Source organism: Silene latifolia, unplaced genomic scaffold, assembly GCF_048544455.1.
Source record: "Silene latifolia isolate original U9 population unplaced genomic scaffold, ASM4854445v1 scaffold_20.1, whole genome shotgun sequence".
NCBI classification, from domain to species: Eukaryota; Viridiplantae; Streptophyta; class Magnoliopsida; order Caryophyllales; family Caryophyllaceae; genus Silene; species Silene latifolia.
This window is the reverse complement of record NW_027413163.1, coordinates 10,633,698-10,653,302: the sequence shown is the minus strand read 5'-3', so window position 1 is coordinate 10,653,302 and position 19,605 is coordinate 10,633,698. Positions and strand designations below refer to the sequence as shown.

Genomic DNA, 19,605 nt, shown 5'->3' with positions numbered 1-19,605 from the left:
AACTTAAATAAATTATTTTATTAATTTTCAATTTTCAGTTTTTTTTTTTGTTTTATATCAAAATATAATGGAGTGAACTGATAAATATTAATGAGGTGGAAATTTAAAAAGTATAAATCCTCTCATATACTAAGAGAAAACTTTACTCTCCAAAGTGATCAAGCTTAAATATGGAAACAAATTAGATTTTTATTTATTAAACTAATTTTCCATTTAAAATATAATTTGACACATGTTTACTATTGATTTCGTGACAAAAAAACAAATGCACTAAAAAAAATCACAACTTAAATAGTTTTTTTTATTAGTTTTCCATTCAATTTTTTTGTTTCATATAAAAATACAGTGGAGTGAACTGATAAATATTAATGAGGTCCAAATTTAAATAGTATAAATCCTCTCATATACTAAGAGAAAACTTCTCTAAAATTTTCCCTCCAAAGTGCTCAAGCTTATATATGGAAACAAATTAGATTTTCATTTATTAAACTAATTTTTCATTTAAAATAATCTATACGTATAAATTGTATATCTTATTATTAACTTCGTGGCGAAAAAAAAATTATTAAAATAATTTGAGGTAGTTAAAATATTTTCGCAAAAAAACACAATTCGTGAAATTATTCAATTCTTTTGATTAATTTTAATATTAGTTATTTTTTATAAAAATTCGTGAGATAAATCTAAAATTTATAACTAATACAGTAAAAATTAAAAGGCCTATATTTACCGCGTATTTGCGCGGGATCTACACTAAATGTAAAATAAGTAATTAAATGTATATATATCTAGACTTACTTACAAAGATTCGATGTGTAAAGATTAATAATGCTCCTTAATCGCGCCTCTTCTCTTCTCTATTGTAAATTAGGTTATTTTGTGAGTGTTTGAATGATAAAAGTGTCGTCGATAAGTGATACTCCCTCCTATTCTACATAACCTTCCTTATTTCCTTTTTCATCTATTCACAATATCTTCCCTCTTTCCTTATTTAGTAAAGTTTTATACTTATTTTAATCAACTCACCCCACAACAATACCCCACAATACACCTACTTTATCTTATTTTAATCACCTTACCCCACAACAATACTTATTTTAATCACCTCATCCCCACAATACCTTCCCTCTTTCCAATTATCTCACCCCACCACAATACTTTAACTTATTTAATTCCAACACCCTTAATTTTTGTGCCACCCATGAATAGGGAGGATTATCGGGAATAGGAGGGAGTATATGAGTATTTATAGGCATAGGATTTAGGTAGGTCGATATATGAAGAGCATTTATAGGCCTAGGATTTATCTAGGTGTGCCTAAGATTATAGTATTAGAATATTAGACAAAATCTTAGCAAGTAAAAATTAAAAATTCATTCTAACCGTATGCGGCCAACACACTACTAAAGGGGAGGGATTAAACTTACAATCCTTAATTCATTTTTCTTTGTTTTCTAGACCATCCCCAAACAAGAATCGTCCCAATTAGATTACCGCCCATTTTTACGCTTAATCTCACTTTATTTATCTTGACTACCAGGGGTTGGACCCCCAAAAAGGACATAATGACTAGGCCTATGATATTGATCAAAAACAACATATGCATCATTATTTGCATAAGCTTCAGTGTTGTCAGCAGTTACAATTGTACTTTTATCATCCACCACAACAAACTCTCTACAAAATGAAGCATCATCAACCCCAAACTGCGGCATATAACCTGTTCCCATTTCCGGTGGCGGTAAACTTGCCGGAGTAGACACCTCCCCTCCACATGCTGCATAGGTTGCTGGCTCTTGTAAACCCTTAAAGATATGCTGTGGCCAAAATCCGAGCGTAATTGGTGGCATCTTCATTCCTACTTGGAGCCACCATACTCCCCTTGTCGGATCCTAACATATCCACATTTTTTTATCAGAAACTTACCAATGAAAAAAGACTAGGACTCCATGACGATTTGAAAAGCTTTTGTATTAATATACCCGATAGATAAAGAACTTGTTTACGTAAATTTTGCCTCGTCTTTTTGAAACTGGTTTCAGTACAAAGTCGAGAGGGAGGTCAGTTCTGACTTGAACAAATCCGCAATCAGAATTGAAACAGTGCATATCTCCTGCCTGTAAAAACAAAACAAATACGGAGTATCAGACTATCAGTTAGAGCCGCATTCAGAATTGAAACAGTAGGTTCCGGAGACCTACTGCTGCATATGCGAAGAACCTTGTCTTGGTATCGCGGTACTTCTGAGGATTAACCTGCAAAATGATCACAGCAAAGAAAAGATGTGCTAATTACAGCATTACAGATAGAAAGAAAGAAAAACTTCCACATACAAGTTGAGTTGAGATGACTAACTGTCCATCCTGCAATAATGGAATCTGTACCACCCTTTAGTATAATTTCGGCTGAACTGTATTGGGATGCCAAAGCACGCGGGTTGTAAACACTCATAATTGCACCAACTCCGTTGTAAAACTTCCACATATTGGTATTTGTTTGACTGATCGCAAACTACAAAACAAACAATTTACGTAAACCTTCTGTAATCAAGAATCGACTTGGTTCAAGGAAGACTTACCATAGTTCCAGAGGCAGATATGACTTCATTTGTCGTATTTGAAATCTTCGCTTTAGAAATACCACCGCTCTTGTTCATTCTTCTAACAGGAACTGTCCCTTGAGGACAGCCTCCATCCTTTAATAGAGGTATATCAGTTGCAGTAGCATTCCTCTCCCAAGAGATATCGTTGTTTCTAATCGTTTGAGGCTGAAATGTAGGCCTCATCTGCACAAACCACCAAATTTTATATTCATTCAGGCAACAAATATTGATTTAATCCGTAAACACAACATGAACTCAGGATTTTATTACCCATTTAATTACCTGAGGATGGAAAGAGTGATTTTTCAAGAGAGGATGATCAAATGCAGGTTGCTTGTAGAAATCTATACAATCGTAAGTATCTCCATACTCGTTCTGTAGATCATTCAAATTAATGTCGCGCGAATAAAATGTCAACCAACAACAACTCCAATGTTTTCTATTGAAACTCTCAATATTTTTACTTAGGGTTTTTCTCATTTGTACCCTTGTGTTTTTGCGTTTTCTTAGTTATACCCCTGTATTTCTGTAATCCCCATCTATACCCCTCTACTTCTCAATTATTCTCAAACATAACCTTACAATCTTTTTTCCGTCATTTTGTCCGTCAGTTCTTCTATCAGTCATCTTCATTCTCTAGTCTCTACCATGACACCACTTAATCTCCTTCCTTCATCCTCTATATCTAATACCACATGCCCTTAATTAGAACCACGCAACAACCAATTATCCACCATAACTAATGTACCAATTTCTCCAATCTTTACACCACACCATATTTGAGTGATGCGAGACCATTTTCAATGAAATATCCGGAGTTTTTTGAAGTTTAAATTGGACGAATTTCTGGGTTCATTATGTTCCACTATATTACAAATTTGGGGCAATTTTCTGGTAGCTAAGTTTTAAATTGCATTCGAATTTCTAATCAAATTCAAGGTCCTGCTACTACTTATCTATTTGAATTAATCGTCGGATAAGGCCATCCTATGTTGAATTTGATTTCGGCTTCTGGGTTGTTATAACTTGAATTTTGCTATTTCGAGTCTTTTTGAAAATGTCGAGCCAACTTAGCGGCTTATTTAGCTCAATCATAGCGTGAAATTGGATGTTTTTCTCTGCTAAAATTTGGAGTGGTATTGAATTGGGAAAGTTGAGATTCATTCCAATTATAAAGTTGATGTTTGAATCAAGAGTGGTCTATGCCTTCCTATTGTGTTCCAGTTGCTAGTTGTGATATTGGAAATGGAACTACTCGGATTTTGTATATGAATTTGATATCCAAATTTGCACAACCGTTAAAACTAACGGTTCAATTGACAGAAATTTCTTGTAAGGTTACAATTGAGAATAAGTGAGAAAATACAGGGGTATATGTGGGGATTAAAAATAGGTGAGGGCACAAGTGAGAAAACGTAAAAACACGAGGGTACAAATGAGAAAAACCCTACTTACTTTTACCTTCACAGTTTTGCGAGCATATTCTGACCCATGAATCCTGGAGAGTCCCTTAGCAGCAAGAATTGAGACAAGGAAACATACTGAGAGAACACGCCTTATCGTTTTTAGTACCATCTTCTGAACTACGGAGTACATGTTAAGAAACAAAGCAGCAGAGTTAGTCGCAGCATGACATAATTTTTCTTTTGCCAGACAAAATTAAAGTAGAGTTACTCGTAGCATGACACAAAAAACATTTCGTCTAAAAGAACAAAACCAGCAAGTTACGAACAGCATGTCTAAAAGAAAAAAAAAAGAAAAAAAAAATATTACTACTGCTTACATTAGCCTGCTGCAGAGGCAATGATCAGGAAATTACCACTGAATGGTAGACAAGACCTGCATATATGATCAATAGTTTGAAATTGACACATTCAGAGATTGGAAGGATCTCGGTTTTTATATCCGAAGGCTATAAATGAAAGGGGTTGGGGTTTCGGTATATCCGGAGGCATAAAGAGAAGATCCCTTGGTTTTGAGTGTTTGACTGTAACTAAAGCATTTGCTGTTTGATTTATTTCCTTAATTGCGTATGAAAGATTGCAGAATTCAAAGCCAAATAGGTAAAAGATCGGGTAGGATAAGAGAATGTCTTAAAAACAGGTTAAATGAATGAATACCTCAACATTGCGTGACAAATTAAATTCCAGTCAAAAGCCAAAGAACCATTCATCTGCTTCTCTAGACAATGTTCACAGTATTTTCCAGTTTCCACCCTGCAGATGGCATTTCTATTACAATGAAATAGCGAATATAGGTGTTGAATATTACGGTATAAAGCCATTAATGGAGTATTAGGTAGTGGCGGAGCCAGGATTTGAAGTCAGCGGGAGCAAAACGGTAATTTTAGAAGGGGACCTCGAAATTTTTTGAAATTTTTATATAAAATTTCGGAAATTTCCCGTGCTCGCCACTTCTACCCCCACCCCCCCACCACTGGTATTAGGTATACAACTAGAGGTGGCAAACGGATCAATCAGATCAGTTTCGGTTCGGGTTCTTTCGAATCGGGTTATTTCGGTCTATCTTTTTTTTCGATTTCAGTTCGGTTCAACTCAGGTTAGATCCAGTTTCCACTTTTAATCGGTTTTAGATATTTCGGGTCGGTTCAGGTATGACTCGGGTCAATATCGGAGCAAATAAGGTTCGAGTCGGGTCAATATCAGAGCAGATGAGATTCGAGTTAGGTCATAATCAGATCGGATGTCAAGAGATTAGGTCTTTATTCAAAACATTGGATATAATACAAATAATTTTTTTTTTAAAAAAGTACTCTCTCTGTTCCGGTCATTTGTTGTCCTTTTCCATATTGGGGTGTCTCAGTCATTTGTTGTTCTTTCTATTTTAAGAATGAACTTGATGAGCAATTTGATCATTCTCACTCAATTAGTTCATTCCTCTTTCCTTGGTCTTTGTGCCAAAACCAAAGAATAACAATTGACCGGGACGGAGGGAGTAATATATAATGTTTTTTTTGTATAATTACGATATTATATTAATTCATTGACGTCAAATGGGTGACACTCATGTAAAAAATTACACCTTAAATGTGACGCCTAAGTACATTCGGATCATTTCGGGTTTCAATGTTGGGTTTCAATCATCAATGTACGGGTTGAAATAGGTTCAGATATATATCGGTTCGGATTAAAACAATTCAGGTTGAAACAGTTCAGGGTCATTCGATCTTGGGTCTATTTCGGATATAACAAATTCGGTTTAATTTCGAATCAATTCAGGTCGATTCAGGTTTCGGAGTGAAATTCAATTATACTTTTCAGATGTATGGCTAGGTGTCAATTCAGATATTTTCGATCGATTTTTCGAATTCACTCTATTTTGTCAGGTCTATATACGACTTTGGTTGCTCCACTCGCGTCCAGTAAATCTCTTAAGATTCCCTGAGATTCAAAGGATATGAACTCCGCCAAGATAAGTAAAGATAAAAATCATCAACAAATAACAAAAGATGCCCCTGCAACTGTGAAAATGGCAGCTTATCTAACTCGCTACAAGACGCTATATTTATATTCTCTTATGCCCTCTCACTCGAATGCCCGCGGCCTCGAGCAACTGTATAGGATTTGAACCGGTGACCTTTGAGGTCACACTAGCTATACCAGGTTAGATGAACCAACTCAACCAAAACCTTTAAGGTGATGGTTGAGACCAACTATTATATTTATATCTATTATTATCAACGATAAAAGTAATCGGATATATGATACAGATGCAAGTGATGCAACGAACAAAATGTTATATATACCTTGTTCCTCTTCCTAGGACGTAGGGTGTTCAAATGCGGGTTTGGTTCGGACATGGACCGGGCTCAGGATACATTTTTGGCCCACGGACAAGCGGGTTAGTGGGTCGGACTTTTGTATTTTTCTTAAAATATCTTGTCCGTACTTGCTTATTTAGCGGGCGGGAAGGGCCGAGCCAAATGAACGGGACGACCCATAAACAGCTCTACTAGGTCGTAGGACGACAGGCTCTCAGAGTTAGGGATATATTAGAGAATATTATGATTATATTGTCCTAATAATATTAGGAAAAGATAAAGTAGGAAAATATTATTCTAATTTATCTTATTTACTAAGTTACGTAGTTTCCGTATTTATATGGAAGTCTAGTTTCTCTCCATTGATCTTTACCTTCTGGCTTTTGTATAAATACTAAAATACATGCTTATGCATCAATAGTAATTACAATTCTATTATTCACTATTCTGTTTCTCATACCAACAAAAAAGACGTAAGAAGATGAAAATAACAGCTTTAGTAATTAGTAATCTTAAAGATTAATGAAAACGATGAAAACCCTAGGATATTAGCAAATGCATCAGATTTATCCCAATTTGGATATTTACAGAGGTATAGTATTACTAAATTCATAGTTTTGGTCTCTCGTATGGTCGCTAAGCGTATTCCTGCCGGTCAACGTCAAACCGTTGGACATGAAGGATACAAAATTCATGCGTACAATAGAGGAGGCCTTTGTGCATTGGGATTTATGGATGACGACTATCCTGCTTCAAGTTCGTTTCTACTGCTAAACAAGGTGCTGGATAAATACGAAAACAACTTTGGCGATTCGTGGAAAACCGTGACTAGAGACAGCACACAACCCTGGGCTTATCTGAATGAAGCCTTGGCCAAGTATCAGGATCCAGCTGAAACTGATAAGCTGCTAAAAATACAAAGGGAAGCTCAAACTGATAAGCTGCTAAAAATACAAAGGGACTTGGATGAGACCAAAATTATACTTCACAGAACCATTAATAGCGTTATTCAACGAGCAGACAAAGAACACCAACGCATGCAATTCTACAACCAGGCGAAGAACACCAACTCATTCTGTAATATTCTCTAATGCGTACTCTAATAAATTACCAGCCCCCGGTTTGTTTCTCTGAATACCTAGCATTGGTTTAATTTGCAGAAGACATTATCCAAAACACTCGAAATCAATCAAAACTTCATTCCGTATTCAGTGACATGATTGCATTGTGCTTTGTTCTGATCTTCATTCTCTTTTTCAACAATCATTTATTTGTTGATTACTGCTGAATCCATGCATATATTGATGATTGATCCATTATTTAAATTACTGTAATTTTAGCAAATTACAGTGTCGTTTACCTAAATTTTCTATCAATGGAACAGTAGAATTCTAATCAAATCCCAAATTATTGAAGAAGAATGAATCGCATTCCAGAAATATTACTAGCAATTGAGCACAATTTAACTAACATATGCATCATTATTCGCGCTTTTGCAACTAATAATGCTATGTTGGTAGTTGTCATACAATTTTATAGGCCAATGGTATAGTCTTTCGACACCTCAAATCCTTCTACGCGGTCTCAACTTAGCAGCGGAAATAAGTGTCACTACTCACTGTTTGCGTCTGATTCTCCACTTATGCTTATAAAACCAATTAACGAGTGTGGTTTTACTAAACGCCTTATAAGTGAATGACTACCGGAGGATGAACTCCCTACTCAAATTTCAGCAAAGACGGACTTCCTATTCCTAATACGGATCTTACATGTCCACTCGACATAACAAAATCAGTTAGGCAGTTCAATGAACCATTTTACCTTAATTTGACACAACAATAATAAAGACAGAATAGCATCATCGTCATTTTATTATACTCGTATATAAAATGAAGGAACATAATTAAATAGAAAGATTAGAAACCTATATTTAGGCCAAATGATTCAATACGAAAAGAGTGAGATATGTGAAGAGCATGATTATTTGAGTGGCATTATATTGGGGACTCTTCATCGCCGCCTTCCATATGCTTAATCCATTTCTTACTTTCTTCAATCTGCTTGGGTGTTGGTGGTGGAATCCATAATGACTGAAACCGCGTCATGGACATATCCCCTGTGTCTAGTATAGGTGTTATGGATCTGTTTTTCAAACCAAACACCCTTAAATCATCTGCTATATAAACCGAATTTGGCTTTAACCCACCAGGACCACATTTCTCAACTGGTACGGCAAATGAGTCACTTCCTTGCCCTATGAAAAACGCGTGATCATCAAGCTCAGTCGTATAACTCATCTTCCCTCGGACCAAATCAAACCTAAACACGTCCATTGCACGTGTCTGAGAAACACCTAGCTCCCTATTGTGGTGCCGTACAACAAGGTACAAAACCGAGTCTCCTCGCCCACCCCCATATTCTCCAGTCAACACCAAATATCTATCCTGATGACACCGTGCCCTCAACTCTCTCTCACGGGTCTCAATCTCATAACTAGAATCGAATGCTACATTAATCCGAGAAGTGACATTTATACGTTCATCAGACATATCCCATAACTCAACAACCCATGGACCGTTACAATTACAAGAAAGCTTATAAACCGTTTTAGTCTTCTCACAATACACGATAGGTGGATCGTCCTTGTGGAATAAGTTAGGGTACCTAGTCCATTTACCAGGGTAACTACATGACCATTGAACATAAAAATCATGGTAATTCTCAGGGGTTGGATTTTGAGGGTGATACCTCGGATAACAAAGAACTGTTTCAAGATCGCCGATTTTAGTGTAAAATCGGGTCAACGAGTGAAGACCGTGATTAGATTTGTCGATCCAGTACTGGTTGTCGTCAAATTCTTGGTCACCATAGATCTCGCCCTTCATTCCTCCACCAGCAAGGGGATACCCGAAATACACCCTTCCACTTTGGCAGACAAATGCGAGTGACCCGCGACTTGATCCAACGCATAATATGTTACAATCGATACTGTATGCATTCATTCTGTCAAGCTTGACAAGTCTCTTGTCTACAATGTTGTAGAAATTGTCAAACTCAACGAACATTGACTCACCCGTATCCACCGGTACCCGTAGCCATGGTGTCGGTGTCGGCGGTAATATTATCGGGCACCGTCTCGTGCCAATTGTCAATGCAACCCCTGCCATTGTACGTTTGCACCGGCAGTACTCTAGATCTTTAAATATATTGCTAAGAAGAAGATTTTACCTAATAAGATTTTTAGAATTGTATAAATAAATACTCCTATCTTTAAATATATATATTGCTAAGAAAAAAAATCTTTACCTAATTAATAAATTAATTAATAATATATATCATATAATATAATCACGTTGGATATCTAAAGCTTTGGAAACAAGAAACTCTATCTTTAAAGGAGATTTGATTTGATAACCAAAAAAATCTAAACTCGACACGATTTACCTGTTTTCAACCGGGGCGTATCCAGGATTTGAGTAAAGGGGGGGCACATTAAGAAAAAAAAAAAATTGCGGACAACATTTATACATTAAATTCAAATATCGTCAATACATAGTAAATTCTAAGCTACACTAACACTTATACATTAAATTGCGGACAACATTTATACATTAAATTCAAAAAAAATTTGAGGTTCTAATGACAATGGAGAAGAGGTCGATGTGGTTTTTTGTGACTTCCGACTCCACAAGTATTGTAAGCTATTCATTTTCATCATCTACAAACAAACAACAAATTCTACACAAATTCTAAGCTACACTAACACAAGCCAATATAATAATTACACAAATAGATAAATAAATTTACAAACTAATAAGAACAAATTTGGGATCTAGGTTTTGGGGAACAAATTAATCAAACTAATAATAACAAATTAATTGAATTTGGGGAACAAATTAATCGAAATAATCAAAACTAATAACTAACAAGAACAAATTTGGGATTTAGGGTTTGGGGAACAAATTAATCAAACTAGTAAGAACAAATTAATTGAATTTGGGGAACAAATTAATCGAAATAATCAACAATCAACAACAAATTAATCGAATTAATCAGATTATAAGAAATTAAGAGAAGTAAGAACTGAGATTCTGAGAACACATACCGAGTAGCAGGCGAGTAGTAGTACCGCGAGTAGTGGAGTGTCAGACACTCAGACACCAGGCAGACGGTGACGGCCGGCGGCAGGTGGTGGTTGTCTTTATCGTTCTATTATGTTTGTGTGTCTTTATGAGTTTATGTTTATCCTTGTTTGACTGTTTATGTTTGTGTGGTTCAGTTTATCGTTTTTTCGGTTTTTTTTTTTTTTTTTTTTTTTTTTGTTTTCGCACGTGAGGGCACGTGCCCTCACTTTCCCCCCCGCCCACAAATCCGCCCCTGGTTTTCAAGTCCAATATAAAGTAGACCATAATAATAACTTACCCTAAAACTGTAACAAAAGAAAAAAAAAAAAAAAAAAACCCTAGAAACAGTTTTCATCATCAACATGTACAAATCATCATTGCCAATATTATCAACACCATGGCTAATGCTTCTCCCTGATGTTAAAGACGGTCCGAATGGTCCAACTGATAACTACTTGAATATAATCGACAAAACAATTATCAAGATCGACCGTCCGACAGCACATGGGAGCGTTCCATTCAACACAATTTGTGTGGGGTCGGCCAAAGGGTGGGTTGCATTCGAAACTGATTCGGATGGTAGTCTATTCCTGGCTAACCCTTACGCTACTGAACCGAGTTGTCGCAAGTTACCCGCAACATCAACAATGTATAGAGAAGGGTTGCATTTTACTCTGGCTGGTGATCCAATGTCAAACAACTTTGTACTTATAAACGAAGATAGGCAAGATACACGATGTTCTTTCGAGAAGGGTACCCAAAAGAGTTCGGGTCATGGTGTTCAAATTGGTAACGCTAATGGATGGTGTAAACAGTTAGGCCCAGTTAATTCGATATCTCGAGTCGCGTATAACAGGAAATCAAACACTGTGTACGAATTACACTTAGAGAACTCTGGGAATCTCCAAATTAAGTTGTGGTATCCTTTAGAGGATGATAAAAACGTGAAGAAGAAGCGTGAGTTGTCTTTGTTTATGGATCCGAAAGCTATCAAAAAATATTCGTGGAAACATAATGTCGAGAAATTCCTGGTGGTAACGGAAGAAAATAATCCAAGTTTGTTCTTCGTCATTAGACATTTAGCTAAAGATGATGGGGTTCAATGTGAGACTAAAGATATCGAATTGTATAAGATTGAATTAGAGGGCGATGGGGAGTTGAAATTTGTAGAATCCATAGGTGATCAGGCGCTCTTCTTAGGAAGAAATAGCGAGCCGTTTTTCATCTCAACTCGTGAATGTTCAGGGCTCAAGTCGAATTGTGTGTATGTTGCTGATGATTTCGGTTTCTATGACTTGGAAACAAAATGTTTAACACCATTTCTTTCTCTTGGAGATCTTGCCAACATTCGTCCTCAAGCTTACTGGATTGCTCCTCCCTCTTTTGCTTGATGTTTTCGACCTTCCAATTCAGCTAGTCGTTTACGTTTAGTAATGCCTTTAAATTTTATCGTTATTGCATCAAGGTGTTTTTATGGCTTATTTTGTTCCTTAGTAGTACCATAAATTTCAAAGTTGCATGATGTTAAATATTCAGTTGTGTCAAAAGTAAAGGTAAACAAATAATTGAGACTAAAAAAAATTTTCAATAAATGCATAAGAGATTTATGAAACACCATCAACATGAGCTGGGCCCCCAAAAATGACGTAATGACCAGGCCTATTATATTGATCAATAGCACCATAGAAATTACTATTTTCATAAGGCTCAGTGTCTTTAACAGTTACAATGGTGTTCTTATCATTCACCACAACATAGTCTCTGCAAAACGCCGCATCATCCCTCTCATAATTCGGCAAATAACCTGTCCCCATTTCCGGAGCCTGTAATCCTGCCGGAGTATACACCTCTCCTCCACACGCTGCATAAGTTGCCGACTGTTGTAAACCCTTAAAGATCTTCTGTGGCCAAAACCCGAGCGTTATTGGTGGATTTTTCATTCCAAATTGGAGCCACCATGCTCCCCATGTCGGATCCTAATTTATCAACATTTTTTTCTATCAGACACAGAGTACTTCCCAATGAAAAAAAAAAAGACTAGGGCTTTAAAAGGATTTGAAAAACATGGGGTATTAAATCTTGGTTTTAGACTCTACTTGATCTCGGAATTGGTCTCATAGAGGAGTTGAGTCGTGGCCCAGATTTAATACCATGTTAAAAGGTTATTGTATATACCCGATAGATAAAGAACTTGTTTACGAAGATTTTCCCATCTCTTACTGATACTGGTTTCAGTACAAAGTTGAGGGGGTAGTCTGATCTGACTAAAACAAATCCGCATTCAGAATCGAAACAGTGCATGTCTCCTGCCTGTAAAAACGAAACAAATATGGGTATCAATTAGACCAAGAATCCCACCACTTCAATATCATAAATTCATAACAATGCAACAACATTTCAAGAAGAATTACGAGTGAGACATGGGGGAGGCGGCTTCAACCAAAAGAACATAACAGTAGTCGTAAAATGTCCCAGGTGGTTAACATGAATCATCTTTCGAAACCAGTTAACACGAATTGGCAAAAAGGTTTGTAAAACTAAGAAACAAGGAGTAATACAAGTTGAAAAATAATGGTTTCTTTAAAATAAAAGGAAAAGTAGAGCAAAAATCAAACTACATCTTTCTGAGGGATTCTTTCTTTCCATAATACCTTCTCCAACGCCATATTTGTCTAATCCCCGGGAAATTTATGTCGTTTACAAACACCCTACTCCGTGTTTGTTTGGGTCTTTCTCTTCCCGTGATAGTCATATCATCTCCCTCTTTTTCAACCCTCCTAACGGGGCCTCATGTGGTCCTGTCTCACATGGCCAACCCACCTTAAGCGATTTTCCCTCATCTTATCTTCAATTGACACAACTCCTATCTTCTCTTGAACCACCTCATTAATCAATCAATCTTTCTTTGTATGGCCACACATCTAGCGGAGCATACACATTTCCGTGTCTATCCACGTAACCCAAAGAAGAGAATTAAATTTCCTCTCTATTTTCTTTTCGCACGGAGCATGGCTTGTTTAAATATTTTTCAAAACATGTTCACGTCTAATCATTGGTCAAGATACGACACTCGATTGACTGTATCTATGTGTACAAGATATCAGACACTCGACACTGTGTTGCACACTTGCACCTGACACTGTGTCGGCATATATGAGTAACATAGCAAGAGACTTACAACTGTAGAAATGAAGAATCTTGTCTTAGAATCCTTGTACTTGATAGGGTTCACCTGGAAAATGAACACAGCAAACAAATCAAATGGTAGTTACTGGATAATAAATAAATAAAAACATGGTCAATACGAGTACTAAAAGTTGAGTTCAGCTCACTAACTGTCCATCCTGCAGTAATAAAATCTGTACCACCCTTAAGCATAATTTCTGCTGAACTGTACTGGGATGGCAAAACTCGTGGGTTGTAAACGCTTATAGTTGCACCAACACCGTTGTAAACCTTCCCGATATTACCTTTCGTTTGAACGACCGCTAACTACATGACAAACAATTTAAGCAAACCATTTGTTATCAAGAATTAACTTTCTTCAAGAAACAAGTCATACACATGCTTTTACAAAATGGTAGTCTATAGATAAGGTCATTAAGTGCTCATTCCCGTGATATCTACTCGGGATATGCGCAAGGAATAGAAACTAGAAGCCATTGAAATCTTCTTAATTCCTGAGAGGAAAAACTTACAATAGTTCCAGATACGTTTACATTTGCCTTATTCGAAATCTTAGCTTTAGAATATCGTTGTGGATGTACATTGTTTCCAGAAATGCCACTGCTCTTGTTCATCTTTCTAATAGGAACTGTCCCTTGCGGACAGCCTCCATCCTTTAATAGAGGTATATCAGTTTCGGTTGCATTCATCTCCCAAGAGACATCGTTGTTTCTAATCATTTGAGGCTGAAATGTAGGCTTCATCTGCACAAAGAGCACCAAATTATATATACATCAAGTCGGCAAGTATTGAATAACATGACACGAACTTGTTGACCTGTATGGTCGAACCCAACACTAGAGTTATTTGGGTCTTGTTGCGGTGACGTTTATCAACACGAGCACGTCACATGTAATCCATTTGTATAAATGGGTTACGTTCCTTGTGATCCAAATAAAAATAGCACATAATAATCTACAATTTAGGTGAGGATTTCGATGAACTATATGGTATGAATTCCAAATTTAAATTGAAGGGGTTCATAAACACAGGTTCAGTGGATGAAAAATGGAATGGCTTATTCATAACATATTAGATAAGTTAAGGTTGAGTTGTGTTCATGTCACGCCCTGTTTATATAATCAAGTCGTGTTCTAGTGTGAGTGACTGATGACTTGATTATAGTTGACATAAACATGAACACGATAGGACTTCTAGTGTTTGTGAGGTTCTATACTTATATACTTGCTTATGGGGAACAAATATATGAAAATGTACCGTAACTTGCAAAAAGAGAACAAATGATAATTCTATGATTTTGGCATGAAATAAACTCCTAGATGCGTAGTTTTGTCGAGAACAGATGTCATTTCTATGCTAAAACGTGTATCCACAACGATCTTCTAAAGCTACTGTTTTGTGGTCAGATGGGAGTTGCGAAAGTCTCATACAGCAAGTTGAAAGAGAGAAATACCTGAGGATGGAAAGAGTGATTTTTCAAGAGAGGATGATCAAATGCAGGTTGCTTGTAGAAATCTACACAATCGTATATATCTCCATCTTCACTCTGTGGATCATTCAAATTAATGTTGGGGCATTAAAATGAGTAATGAACGACTCCATTGTTTCCTATGGAATTCACTCAAAATCGTTTACCTCAACAGTTTTGCCAACATATTCTGATCCGTCCGTTCTAGAAAGTCCCGTAACAGCATTGCCAAAAATTGAGAGAAGGAAACATATCAAGAGAGCATGCCTTACAGTTTGTAATACCATTTCCTGAACTGCATGAAATAAATTACGGGAGTTTAGTACAAGAAACTGGTACTAGAGGACGGCTCATTGGTACGAAAACAAGCAAATACATTTTTTTTTCTTTTGCCAGGTAAAATCTTATTACAGTTGGCCAGAACATGGCAAAAAAAAAAAAAAACATTTCGTCTAAAAGAACAAAACCAACAGACCAAACATCCTGTCTGAAGACCGAAGCGAACAAGCTAACAGCATTACTACTATTAAGTTATTAACATAAGCCTGCTATATAGCCAAGGATCTGGAAATTACCACTAAAAGGTCAACAAAACCTGCAGATATGATCGATAGTTTAAATTGATACACTCAGAAATTGGGAAAGATCCCATTTTTATATCCCAAGGCTATAAAGGAAAGGGGGATGGGGTTTCAGTATATTCGATAGCATAAACAGAAGATCCCTAGGTTTGACAATAAATTCAAGTATTCAACAATTGTAGTTTGATTTATTTCCTTATTATCATATGACAGATTGCAGATACAAGCCTAAATAGGTAAAAGATCTGGTAGGATAAGAGAGTGTCTTAACTGCAGGTAGACTTACTTAATGCCTAAACATTTCATAACAATCGAAAATCTACCCAAAAACTGAAAAACGACTCATTCACTTCTCTAGACAATGCCCGCAATATTTTCCACCGTGCAGATGGCGTAGCTAAGATAAAAATTGAAAATTGTGCTCAGAAGGTTAAAACATCTGTGCTGAGTATAGGTATAAAACCATTGATTGACCTCAGTTAAGCTTAGGTTTTGGTTGAGATGGTTCTTTCTAGCCACAATGAATTCGAGGTCTCAATTTCAAATCATGGGAGTCACTTATTCTCACAAATGGATTTTCAACACAAGGTATGACTGATCCAATATGTTATCCTCTCTTTAAGCACAGAGAATATACGAGCATTTGGTTGAGATAATTATTTCTAAACATAAAGACAGATTAGCTCAATACTGTAAAGATTTTCTTTTTATCGACTGGTTCTTTCATTTCCATCGGCCTCATACGAAGATACAAGCTTTATGGATTTCCTATTACCATATCATGTTCACTTTAATGCGCTGCAAACAAGATTTACGACCTTATTGGCAATGAACCTAGAAAAATAGGGTCGTTCGGGTTATTGGCAGGTCTAGCTACATATCACTGAAATCTTAAACACTAATCCAAAGATCAGTGTAAATTTATTGAATCGATCAATCTTGATCGCTATATGATCTATGTTAGATTGACTTTTCACTTATTACGAGGCCGCACACATGTCCAACACAACACTCAGCCATATAGGTACGAAATCCGTATGCAACTCTTAGTCTCTTACTAATCCAACACAACTAATTCAACACTTCTCCTAGGGAGGTCCGCACGATTACAGCAATTATAAGTTGCAGCTGTATTCTGTACCACAGCCTTGAGAGCTACAATTAATCAACTCCACATCCACCCTATTTAAACAGTAGCTCAACCTTTGCCAGTGAATCTCTTAAGATTCGTAATATACAAAGGATTTAAAATATGCCACGATTAATAAGGATAAAAATCAATCAACAGATAACAAAAGATGTTGTACCTCAAGCACCTGTAACAAAGGCAGCTTATCCAGTGCATCTTCACCATTAAAGCTTTCAGGACCCGCATAAATTCTTCCCTTTCTCGGTGGATATGACGGCAATTTCTTAGGTTGGTCTAGTCTACCATACAGACATCCTATTAGCATTGTACCAAAAAAAAGAAAAAAAAAAACAGACATCCTATTAGCATCAAAATTAAATCAAATAAATGATACAGTGCAACTGATGCAAATAACAGAATCTTATATCTTTTTCTGCCTTCGTAAGAGGACAAGATCTTATAATTAACGGATTAATCGTCTCGGGTACTTGCTCCGAATACCTGCAAAAGACTTTATTCCATAGATACACACAATCAGTGGCTGTCTGTATGGTAGACTCCATTGAATTATTCGCTCTGAATACACACAATCAGTCGCTAGGTATTTGATTTCAAAGCAAAATCGGCTAGGACTGGGACGAGATTCACAGACACTTGAGATAAATGAAAATTTCTCTTACTGTCCGTGAATCCCATCCTAGTCGTCTTTGCATTGAAATCAAATCTCTTAGATTCCAAAAATGCTTCAACATGATCCTCAACAGCGCTAGAGACCATTAAATTACTTTCTTTTTCAGACCAGGCTTCTCTTCCATCAAATTGGGGGAGTCTGCTTCAACAATGTCATTCAGCTAAACTTTCCTGTCATTGGTTCAGTCCCGATACACAGTGACAAATTAACTTATTTCTCATCCTTAAGAAACTATTCATCTCCTCGTCATTCTCAATAAGCAATAAACACACACTCAGTGTTCTCGGAATAAAATTGAAAACACTAAACTTATCACCAAAACTCTTAAATTTTTAATTGAACTATTCCCGCCATATTCAACTTAAATCCACTTTTTCAGTAGAGTTTTTAAAGTTGTGAAGAAGACCTCAAGCCAACATAAAAATCACATGCGAGTCTCCCAAATTGAAGAAAGGGGAGAGAGTTTATCGCTTTATAAATGAAGAACTTACATGCTGATCTTTGTTGGCACAAGACTGAGCTATATATCATACATGAGCTAAACCATCATCACATAAATAGCCATGTATATAAGCAAAGCACCAAGAAAATAACCAAATCCAACATTTCTTATTCAAGCCATTTTCAAATGTTTGACTAAATAAACCTCATATATATTGAACCAAGCTCCTCAATACGAAACTCCTAGAGAAGCAACTGATCGTTCCGATACAACTGATACAAGACCGATACAACTCGTACAGAAACAACCACACTAAACCTCGTCAGCTTACATGCCGCCCATAATGTCATACTACAGTTCTACAATTCGCAAGATGATATAAGACCCATACAATTCAGATGAACCTCGTCAGGGTACATGCCACAATGCGACACTACAGTTCTACAATTCGCAGGATAATGCACCCTACAGGCAGGCTACAGCTACAGCTGTAACTAATCATCACCATAAGCTCTGAAGCGATAGCGTTCTTGGTAATATCCATTAAACCAAAGGTCAGCCTCAAACCACTTAGGATAGCGAACGAGATCCCCAGCCTTAAAGCTCATGTATCCTTTACTCCCTTCAGGGACAACCCTAACTTCGCCTTCCTCGATATAAACCAATTGATCAACATGCCAATCCCAAGGCAATTTACACTTGCCAGTCTTCCACATTGACCACCTTGAAACCCCTAATTCTGTTAACCTTTCAGGAGATACTTTCCTTTCTACCCTCACATTGTAAAGTTCTTCTAGCGATTTTTCGACCCTCATCGCTTTTACACGAAAACTCGGGTTAGATACTTTGTTGTTGCTAGTTCTGGTAATTGAACAGGAGGGTATTGGAGACATTATTGTATTAGCCATCATTGCTTATCGGCTAATTTTACCTGCATAGGAATATCAAGATTGCCCAAATTCATTTGTTTGAAAAGATACTTCATTTGTCTCATTCATTTGTTTACGTTTGATTAAAAAAAAAAAGAATCAATGTGGTTGATATACAGTAAGCATATATGCCTTATACGGCAAAGTGGGACACGACTCCTGATAACAAGGATGGAGAATGGAGAATATAAGAAGAAAATTAAGATTAAAGTGATTAATTAAAGTAGAAAAACTTACAGAAGAATGGAGGGCAGCAGTAGGTCGAAGCTCAGGGGAACGGCTTTCAAATTCAAAAGTGATAAGGCTTCTAAGTTCTGATAAGGCTTTCAAGAGGTGGGATGGGGGGAGTGTTCAAAGTAAACTGCTCGCTTAACTTTCAAGAGGCAAAACATCTCCGTTTATTGGGAGCCTATTTTACACTTTTAACAGAAAAAAATGATACTCCATCTAGTATTTTATACTCCCTCTTATCCACTCTTTTCTTCCCTATTTCCTAAAACGGATTATTCAGGTTTTCTTCCCCTTTCCTTTTTGAGAAAGTTTTTATTAATATTATACTCTTACCTCTTTCCACTCACCAAACCCCACTATATACTTTATTAATATTTAATTCTAATTATTCCTACCTCTCTCCAATAACCAAACCCCACCCATCACCTTTATTAATATTTA

At 36.6% G+C, this 19,605-nt stretch overlaps 4 protein-coding genes across 6 annotated transcripts; 1 reads left to right on the top strand and 3 right to left on the bottom strand.

Annotated features, from left to right (window-relative positions):
• Positions 1-1,429: 1,429 nt before the first annotated feature.
• Positions 1,430-4,999, bottom strand: LOC141638531 (protein neprosin-like). Its single transcript, XM_074447941.1, has 9 exons — positions 4,723-4,999; positions 4,386-4,441; positions 4,064-4,185; positions 2,885-2,977; positions 2,579-2,785; positions 2,356-2,511; positions 2,202-2,255; positions 1,983-2,117; positions 1,430-1,892 (listed from the first exon to the last, which is right to left on the bottom strand). Exons 3-9 carry the CDS (start codon positions 4,175-4,177, stop codon positions 1,521-1,523), a joined length of 1,131 nt encoding a protein of 376 aa, XP_074304042.1. The 5' UTR covers positions 4,178-4,185; positions 4,386-4,441; positions 4,723-4,999; the 3' UTR covers positions 1,430-1,520.
• A 1,421-nt stretch (positions 5,000-6,420) lies between these two features.
• Positions 6,421-7,929, top strand: LOC141638310 (VAMP-like protein YKT61). Its single transcript, XM_074447714.1, has 2 exons — positions 6,421-6,463; positions 6,891-7,929. The coding sequence occupies exons 1-2, from the start codon at positions 6,421-6,423 to the stop codon at positions 7,472-7,474; spliced, it is 627 nt and encodes a 208-aa protein (XP_074303815.1). The 3' UTR covers positions 7,475-7,929.
• Positions 7,930-8,225: 296 nt separating this feature from the next.
• On the bottom strand, positions 8,226-10,656 carry LOC141638484 (uncharacterized). The gene is made up of 2 exons (XM_074447898.1): positions 10,489-10,656; positions 8,226-9,611 (listed from the first exon to the last, which is right to left on the bottom strand). The coding sequence occupies exon 2, from the start codon at positions 9,548-9,550 to the stop codon at positions 8,378-8,380; it is 1,173 nt and encodes a 390-aa protein (XP_074303999.1). The 5' UTR covers positions 9,551-9,611; positions 10,489-10,656; the 3' UTR covers positions 8,226-8,377.
• A 1,416-nt stretch (positions 10,657-12,072) lies between these two features.
• LOC141638380 (protein neprosin-like) lies at positions 12,073-19,329 on the bottom strand. 3 transcript variants are annotated; one of them, XM_074447790.1, is made up of 9 exons: positions 19,171-19,329; positions 17,050-18,935; positions 15,329-15,456; positions 15,147-15,239; positions 14,206-14,436; positions 13,844-13,999; positions 13,686-13,739; positions 12,683-12,817; positions 12,073-12,483 (listed from the first exon to the last, which is right to left on the bottom strand). In XM_074447790.1, exons 3-9 carry the CDS (start codon positions 15,446-15,448, stop codon positions 12,112-12,114), a joined length of 1,161 nt encoding a protein of 386 aa, XP_074303891.1. In that variant the 5' UTR covers positions 15,449-15,456; positions 17,050-18,935; positions 19,171-19,329; the 3' UTR covers positions 12,073-12,111. The 3 variants fall into 3 exon arrangements, with proteins under 3 accessions (XP_074303891.1, XP_074303892.1, XP_074303893.1); XM_074447791.1 differs by having other exon boundaries at positions 12,728-12,817; XM_074447792.1 differs by lacking the exons at positions 12,073-12,483; positions 12,683-12,817; positions 13,686-13,739; ... (2 more) ...; positions 15,147-15,239; positions 15,329-15,456 and having other exon boundaries at positions 18,153-18,935; positions 19,171-19,301.
• Between the last annotated feature and the right edge of the window lie 276 nt (positions 19,330-19,605).